Genomic DNA, 9,082 nt, shown 5'->3' with positions numbered 1-9,082 from the left:
TGCAGTGAGCCAAGACTGTGCCACTGCACTCCAGCCTGGGTGACAGAGACTCCATCTCAAATATAATAATAATAATAAATAAAAAATAAAAGAAAGTAAAGGAATAAAAGAATGACTACTCCACAGCCAGAGCACCAGCATGAGCTGCTGGACTGAGTATACTTATAGTTACTTCTTGGTTCTATGCTAAACAAGGGGTGGATTATTCATGAGTTTTCCAGGAAAGTGGAGGGCAATTCCTGGAATTAAGGTTTCCCCTCCTTTTCAGACCATATAGGGTAACTTCCTGACGTTGCCATGGCATCTACAAACTGTCATGGCACCGGTAGGAGTGTCTCTTAGCATGCTAATGTATTATAATTAGCGTATAATGAGCGGTGAGAACAACCAGAGGTCACTTCCATCACTATTGTGGTTTTGGCTGGCTTCTTTACCGCATCCTCTTCCATCAGCAGGGGCTTTGTGACCTGTATCTTGTGATACCAAACCTGCTGACCTCCTATCTCATCCTGTGACCAAGAATGCCCAGCCTCCTGGGGATGGAGCCCAGCAGTTCTCAGCCTCATTTTACCCAGCCCTTGTTCAAGATGCAGTCGCTCGGGTTCAAACACTTCTGACCCTTGTACTGTAGCACTGACCTGATCAATGTATCCTACTGTGAAAGGAAAATAAATCCCGGGACCCCAAGATCACTAAGCCAAAGAGAAAAGTCAAGCTGAGGGTCGCATCAGACAAACCTGCCTTCCATTTTATTCTTCAATAAGATAGCTAGAAAGTTCAAAACAGCTACATACCCCCCTCACAATTTCTCCATAAGCAAATTCCTTTTGGGCCTCAAGATCTTTGCCCTAAAACAGTTCTGATGAATTTTCCCTGGCAATGTAAATTGATAGCTTATCTTCACAGGTACAATGCAGAAAGTCATCCCTCCGCTCACTGAAGACAAATGCATATGTGATTTCTTCCTCTGCCCTATTGTTTATACAAAAATGCAGATTCACTGAGCCAGACAGTGAGTAAGGCATATGTGACTATTCCTCTACCCACTCTTACATGTAAATTGTGTATTCAGTGAAAGGTTGATCCGACTCACAAGAATGCAACCTTCTGGCCGGGCATGCTGGCTCACGCCTATAATCCCAGCACTTTGGGAGGCTGAGGTGGGTGGATCACCTGAGGTCAGGAGTTCGAGACCGGCCTGGCCAACATGATGAGATCCTGTCTCTACTAAAAATAAAAAAATTAGCCTGGCATGGTGGCACACACCTGTAGTCCCAGCTACTCAGGAGGCTGAGAAAGGAGAATCGCTTGAACCTGGGAGGTGGAGGTTGCAGTGAGCTGAGATCTCACCACTGCACTGCAGCCTGGGCGACAGAGTGAGACTCCCTCTCAAAAAAAAAAAAAAAAAAGAACTCGGGGTAGGAGGACATGGGTCCCCAGCCCCTGAATTCAGGAAAACTGTATTGAACTTTGTCACCACACATGAAAACTGCAAGGGGCCACAGAAAGCTCCTAATTCAATGCCTCTTTTTCATGTTTTTCAATGCCTCTTTTAATGTGGAAACTAAAGCTAAAGAGGAGATAAATGGTTACAGAGTGTCACAGGCAGGACAGAACCCAGGGCTCCCTGCCTCTAGACTGTTTTCTCCAGCAGTCTAGCGACCACTCATCCTCCTATCCTCCTTTTTTCTTTTTTTTTTTTTTTTTTTTGAGACAGAGTTTCACACTGTCGCCCAGGCTGGAGTGTAGTGGCACGATCTCAGCTCACCGCAAGCTCCGCCTCCTGCATTCACCCCATTCTCCTGCCTCAGCCTCCCGAGTAGCTGGGACTACAGGCACCCGCCACTACACCCGGCTAATTTTTTGTATTTTTAGTAGAAACGGGTTTTCACCATGTTAGCCAGGATGGTCTCGATCTCCTGACCCCGCGATCCGCCTGCCTTGGCCTCCTGAAGTGCTGGGATTACAGGCGTGAGCGCGCCTGGCCCACTCATCCTCCTTCTGCTAATAGCACCCTGATCTTCCTCTGAGGAGCCATCCCCTGTGCCTGGCTGATCCCTTATGCTGGACGGGGGCTCTGCCCACATCCCCAGACGAAGTCCACAAATGCCAGTCCCTCAGGCCCAAGCTAAAGTCAGGGTCAGACACAGGACTCCGCAGAGCCATCCAGGGTGAACAAGAGGCTTCCGGGGGCGTTTTCTTCCACGGAGCTGGCCTATGTGGGGCTTCCCCAGACATGAGGCCCAGGAAAAGCCTGTCTGCAACCCCAGAAATGAGAGAGAACTGGGGCGGGGGGGGCCAGGAATAGGTCCCTAGGTCCAACCAGGTGACATTGTTTTAGCTCAGTGTCGGGTAGTATCTAGCCTTTCATCAGATGCCTTTTTTTTTTTTTTTCCGAGAAGGAGTTTTGCTCTTGTCGCCCAGGCTGTAGTGCAGTGGCACAGTGGCACGATCTCGGCTCACTGCAACCTCCGCCTCCCAGGTTCAAGCTATTCTCCTGCCTCAGCCTCCCGAGTAGCTGGGATTACAGGAATGTGCCACCACCCCTGGCTAATTTTGCATTTTTACTAGAGACGGGGTTTCACCATCTTGGCCAGGCTCGTCTCAAACTCCTGACCTCAAGTGATCCGTCCGCCTCGGCCTCCCAAAGTGCTGGGATTACAGGTATGAACCGCCGCGCCTGGCCCAGACATCTTTCTTTTCTCTCCTTTCTCCATCCTAACCTTGCCAGTTTTCTGCCAAGCGGGATACAGTGTTTTCAAATCCCAGCTCCATCGTTTACAACGTGAGTCGCTCCACCTCTGAACCTGTGTTCTCATTTGTAAAATGGGAATGACGCCGCCAGCTCTTTGGGTTGCTGGGAGGATGAAATGAGAAGACCCAAGTAAAGCACTTACGTCAGTGCCCGCCACCCCGGGAGGACTCGCATATTACTATTAATATATTAGGCCAGCTTGCACTGGGTTTTGTCACTGGCAATAGAGTTTAAGCAATCCAGGGCCTGTTACTGACACCACACCATGCTATAGTCACAAAATCACATACGCTTCCGGGAATCCTCCCCGAAAGAGTAAAGCTTTAAGTGTAGTGTGTGCTCAAGGGCTACGTTTCAGTTCGATGGAGACCAGGAAGACACCTGTTCCCTGCGTCCTCTCCACGCCCCAGGCCGGGCGCCCACACGCTGCTCCTCCTGTCGCCGCAGAGCCACGCACCCAGGTACCCTCCCCGCCACCCCTTCTCCTCGCCTGCAGGGGGTGTCCACACCGCCCTCTCTGCTCCTGCAGACCGGATCCTGAAGGGCGGCCGGGCGGTCCACAGGCCGGTGTCGCGCCGCCAGAGAGAACGCGGGAACTCCCTTCAGCCGACTCTGGACTCCTGACCTGGCGCGACCCCGGAAGTGGGCGGGCGCGCGACCTCGAAGCCAGCGCCGACGCGACGCACCGCAGCCAATCGCACGTCCCGGGCCGCAGCGTCCTGGAGAGGCTGGCCAATGGGCACGGGGCCTGATGCCGCTTCCGGCCCACCCTCTTGTCCGGGCCCCGGGATGGCCGGTCGGCTCCTCCCGGACGCCGAGGACCCACCACCGCGACTCCGCCCCGCCCGGCGCGGGCCCAGGTGAGTGCAGCGCGGCGCCCCAGCTGCAGCGGTGGCCAGGGCCGTCGGAAAGGTTGGGGCGATGAAGGGCTGGGCACGCCGCCTTCCCCACCACCCCCAGGCTGTTTGCTCGCGGGGAGAGAGGAAGGAGGGACCGCACTTGTCCTCTCGCCTGCACACCTGGAGGGTGCCGCCCCCGTCCCTTGCCCTGGAACGCCCACAGGCTAGCGAAGTGGCCTGGTGCAGGTGACGCCCCCATTCCAGCCTTTGGACTGGAGCCATGGGAGAAGCGGATCGCGGGATCCTGGTTGTTTTCGAGAATCACGCAGCAAGGGGCCTGCCTAGCCGTCTCCCTGGGCATTGATGGGAGCAAATCTGCTTGTCGTAAGATTAGCTTTGGCAGATGGTCAGGGCCCAGAGCTCCGACATATGCTACTGGTGGCAGTGCAGGAGCCCCACCTGTCACCCAAGTGCACAGAACTGGGCTGAACGCCAGGCTGACTCAGGACACCTCCTGCCCGGTGGGGCTGGGCGGACTCTATTCTTCAGGGAAGAATCAACTACCATGCAAGTTATGCTGCTTTTTCCCACCTTTAGGACCCCGATGTCGCTTTTGAACAGCCCCTGCACCTTGCAGCCAGCGAGCTACTGTAGTGGGCATTGCCGACTCTGTTTGCATTACCGGATGGGAGTGACAGTGTAATAGAAAAACAAGCAAGAAACCTTTTAGGTAGGACTCCTAAGGCTCAGAGGAAGTAAGTGCTTGCGGAGCGTTCTTGGTACTGTGTCTTTTCCTCTACCACATCTCTGTCCCCGCCTCTCTTGGGTGCTTTTTTTGGTCTCTGAAAGGATCTGTGAATAAACTGAGACAGAAAGGCAGATGGTTTTGAGGGTGGCGAGCAGACCTTCTTCGTGGAACGACTGAAGGTTCAACTCAAATTCATCTTGTAGAAATTCTTGGTGAATTCGAGGCTGCTGATTTGGAAGATTTTCCTCCATCCCTCTAACCTTACAAAACAAACAAGTCCCAGGATCCCTGAATCATGGGGCTTCATGTTCTTGAAAGGGGGTTTCAAGAGTCCTCTGACCCAGTGACCCTGTGCAAGTTGCCTGATCAGCTCACAGCCAGAAAGTGGCCCATGAGGAGCTAGGGGGAGCCTCTTGGCAGAGGCAGAAAGAAAGTGTGGCTGACCAAGGATGGTTACCTGAAGTCAACTGTAGCTGGGAAGTGGCGACGGGTGCCTGGGTCTCCACTCTGAAGGGAGTTTGTAAATACAGCAACCCCCCACTCCTTCCTTTCACTGTAGCAGAGTCTCCTCCCATTAACTGCCCAGAAGATTCAATGATGTCTATGAGGAAATTAGTGCTTAGTCATTTATCTGAAGGAAAGTCAAAATCTCCTTTCATTGAGCTCAACCTGCAGACCGAGTCTAGCTAAACTGCTTGCTTATCCAGTGAATTCTGAGCTATCTTTGTTTTTTTTTTGTTGTTGTTGTTTGTTTTCCTTTTTGAGACAGGGTCTCACTCTGCTGCCCAGGCTGGAGTGCAGTGGCACAATCATAGCTCACTGTAGCCTCAAACTCCTGGGCTCTAGGGATCCTCCAGCCTCAGCCTCCCAGGTAGCTAGGATCACAGGCATGTGCCACCATACCTGACTAATTTTTTTTTTAACTTTTTATTTTTGTAGAGATGGGGTCTCCCTGTGTTGCTTAGGCTGGTTTTGAACTCCTGGGCTCAAGTGATCCTCCCACCTCAGCCTCGAAAAGTGCTGGGATTACAGGCATGAGCTAGTGCACCTGGCCTCTGAGCTATCTTTGAAGACTAACTTATATTTAACACTCTAGAAAGTGACAATTAAAAACAAAACAAAAAACCTTTGTCTTCCCCTAGCATTTTATTGAAGATTTTCACACATACAGCCAAGTTGAAAGAATTATACAGTCAGCATCCCCATCCTCGCCAGATTCTAGTATTGACACTTTACTTGCTTTATCACATATCTGTCCACCAATTATGACCTTACTTTTCAAGTTATTTGTGGCATTTGTTTTCCCTGGAGAAGTATTTCTGTTTTAGATCCGGGAGTTGGCAGTGTGTTGGAGGTAGGTGGTGGTGATTATCCTTAAATGTTTCAACACCCACTGTGTGCAGAGACTATTATGGAAATGAAGAGGCTGAAGACTCAACCTGAAAGGGACTTGGTTTTTTGTTTTCCTTTTTTTTTTTTTGAGATGGAGTCTTGCTGTGTTGGCCAGGCTGGAGTGTGGTGACACGATCTTGGCTCACTACAACCTCCTCCTCCCAGGTTTAAGCGATTCTCTTGCCTCAGCCTCCCAAGCCGGCTCATTTTTGTAGTTTTAGTAGAGACGGGATTCACCGTGTTGGCCGGGCTGGTCTCAAACTCCTGGCCTCAAGCGATCTGCCCGCCTTGGCCTCCCATAGTGTTGGGATTACAGGCATGAGCCACCACGCCCAGCCTCATTCTGCCTTTTATAGATTAGGAAATTAAGGCACAGAGAGGTTAGTTAGCTTTCGGTGGTACAAGAAATTGAGGATCCCAGAATGCAGCATTCTGAGATCCAGGCAGCTCTGGACTCTCTTAGTCACTGTGAAGGTGCCAGAGGGACTCTCAGTCCTGATCAATGAGGCACGAAGGGGTCACCAGGGGTCCCAGCTCAGTTTCAGATGGTCCCAGAAAGCTGTTGTTCTGATTTTCTCATATGTTTGACGGGCCTTGGTGTCCTGGGGTGGAGGAGGTCAGCCGCTCTGGGAGGGGCTCTTACTGCCCGGGCTTCCTCCATTCTACTGGGTGGTCTCCCTGCTGTTCTTTTCCCCCACTTCCTGTTATGGGAGTTTCCCAGAGCTGAGCTTTTGTTCTGCTTCCTGTCTTCCTGTTCCTCACCCTCTCTCTCACTTCCTTCTCAACCTGCATTCTGTCTTCTTGGTGTTTGTAAGATATACCTTGTCCCGGCCAGGGCCAGGGGCTCATGCCTGTAATCTTAGCACTTTGGGACGGATCACCTGAGGCCAGGAGTTTGAGACCAGCCTGGCCAACGTGGCAAAACCCCATCTCTACTAAAAATACAAAAATGGGCCAGATGTGGTGGTGCAGGTCTGTAATCCCAGCTACTTGGGAGGCTGAGGCAGGAGAATCACTTGAACCCAGAAGGTGGAGGTTGCAGTGAGCCGAGATCGTGCCACTGCACTCCAGCCTGGGAGTAGAAGACTGTCAAAAAAAAAAAAAAAAAAAAAAAAAGATACACTTTGTCCCCAAAGAGCCTAGTTTTGTTTTTGTTTTTTTTTGAGATGGTGTCTTGCTCTGTCGTCCAGGCTGGAGTGCAGTGGTGCAGTCTCGGCTCTCTGCAACCTCCACCTCCTGGTTCCAGCGATTCTCCTGCCTCAGTCTCCTGAGTAGCTGAGATTACAGGCGTGCGCCACTGCGCCTGGCTAATTTTCGCCTTATTTTTTAGTAAAGATGGAGTCTCACCATGTTGGCCAGGCTGGTCTCGAACTCCTGGCCTCAGGTGATCCATCCGCCTCGGCCTCCCAAAGTGCTGGGTTTACAGGCGTGAGCCACCGCAACTGGCTTTTTTTTTTTTTTTTTTTTTTGCCAGTGGCAGCTGCTCCTCTTTTCAGACATGCTTCTATCTCGTGCCATCGTCACAGTCACCCGGCCGTCTGGAGCACCCGCATGGCTCTGGCATGCTGCGGGAGCACTGGGCACAGCCTCCAGGCACCTAAATAAACCCTGCCTGTCTCCTTTTGCTCCGGTTTTTAAGTCAGACTGGCCATGTCTTCATCTGTAGGCTCTTTCCTCTCTTCAGGCCCCGGGGCAGTGTCCTGGGTTGGATCTAGGAGCCGCCCTGTCGGGCAGAGCTTCTCAGGTGATGGCCCTGGTGGCTTCATCCGGTAGCTTTGTGTTTGGCTGCCTTGTGCCTGGCCATGTGGCCCTGCCATGGTGGAAAGACTGTTCCTATCAGGAGCCAGGACTCCAGGAAGGACACCCCTGGGTGCAACAGCACTGTGGGCCCTGGAGGTGGGGCCAGGGGTGGTCAGTGGCAGAGCTTAGCAATAGCCTTGGCTATGCCTACAAAGCACAGAGAAAGAAGAGAGAAAGGGCTGGGTGCAGTGGCTCACGCCTGTAATCCCAGTGCTTTGGGAGGCCAAGGTGGGAGGATCGCTTGAGGCCAGGAGTTCAAGACTAGCCTGGGCAACATAGCGAGACCCCATCTCTACAAAAAAATTAGCCAGGTACAGTGGCACATGCCTGTAGTCCCAGCCATTCAGGAGGCTGAGGCAGGAGGATGGTTTGAGCTCAGGACTTCAAGGCTGCAGTGAGCTATGATTGCACCACTGCACTCCAGTCTGGACAACAGAGCAAGATATTCTCTTAAAAAATAAAAAAGAAAAGAAAAAAAAAAGAAAGGAGTAGAGAATGGCAGAAGAAGAGAGCCGGGGGAAGAGAAGGAGGGAGTCATTGAGGGAGCATGAACAGAAGACCCCTACGTCCTTGAATTCACATGGTCACGTTGGCTGTGGCTAGAATGCCCTCACTATGCCCAGATAGAGGCCAACATGGCGGGGAGACCTGCCCACTCTGGGGAAGGACCCCTGGGGAGGCAGTGGGGTAGTTACATCTTTTGAGATTCAACTAAACCTGTAAGCTTTCATTGATTCTTTTGAAAACAAAGATCTGGCCAGGCATGGTGGCTCAAGGCTGTAATCCTAGCAGTTTGGGAGGCCGAGATGGGAGGATTGCTTGAGACCAGGAGTTTGAGACCAGCTTGGGCAACATAGTGAGACTTTGTCTCTACAAAAAAAATTTTTTAATTAGCTGGTTATGAGGGGGCGGTGGCTCAGCTGTAATCCAGCACTTGGGAGGCGAGGGGGGGATCAGAGGTCAGGAGATCGAGACCAGGTGAACCTGTCTCTACTAAAAAAAAAAATTAGCGGGTGGTGGGGGCCTGTAGTCCAGCTACTGGAGAGGCTGAGGCAGGAGAATGGCGTGAACCGGGGGGAGCTGCAGTGAGCGAGATCGCGCCACTGCACTCCAGCCTGGCGACAGAGCGAGACTCCGTCTCAAAAAAAAAAAAAAAAAAAATTAGCTGGTTATGGTGGTGCATGCCTGTTGTCCCAGGAGGCTGAGGCAGGAGGATCACTTGAGCCCAGGAGTTTGAGGCTGCAACGAGCTCTAATCGAACCACTGCACTCCAGCCTGGGCGACCGAGCAAGACCCTGTCTCTACTTTTTAGATTCTTTTTTTTTGAGACAGGGTCTCCCTCTGTCACCTAGGCTGCAGTGCAGTGGCACTGTGTGTGCTCACTGCAACCTCCATCTCCCGGGTTCAAACCACTATCCTGCCTCAGCCACCTGAGTAGCTGGGACTACAGGCACACACTACCATGCCTGGCTAATTTTTGTATTTTTAGTAGAGATGAGGTTTCACCATGTTGACCAGGCTGGTCTTGAACTTCTGGCTTCAAGTGAT

The 9,082-nt window shown here is 51.8% G+C and overlaps 1 protein-coding gene across 5 annotated transcripts in view; it reads left to right on the top strand.

Annotated features, from left to right (window-relative positions):
- Positions 1 to 3,489: 3,489 nt before the first annotated feature.
- TECPR1 (tectonin beta-propeller repeat containing 1) overlaps positions 3,490 to 9,082 on the top strand; it is a 37,804-nt gene continuing 32,211 nt past the window's right edge. For 2 of the 5 annotated variants that reach the window (XM_030795560.1, XM_030795563.1), the window contains exons 1-2: positions 3,490 to 3,615; positions 4,192 to 4,349. Coding sequence is in view for 2 of the 5 variants with exons in the window: in XM_030795559.1 (XP_030651419.1) it covers positions 3,545 to 3,615 (71 nt within the window). In the remaining 3 variants the exon portion in view is untranslated. The remainder of the gene's footprint in view (positions 3,616 to 4,191; positions 4,350 to 9,082) is intronic. The other 3 variants (XM_030795559.1, XM_030795562.1, XM_030795561.1) reach the window with 2 other exon arrangements.

Source organism: Nomascus leucogenys, chromosome 17 (genome assembly GCF_006542625.1).
Source record: "Nomascus leucogenys isolate Asia chromosome 17, Asia_NLE_v1, whole genome shotgun sequence".
Lineage (NCBI taxonomy): Eukaryota > Metazoa > Chordata > Mammalia > Primates > Hylobatidae > Nomascus > Nomascus leucogenys.
Note: the sequence above shows the minus strand (reverse complement) of the source record. Positions and strands in the feature narration are given on the sequence as shown.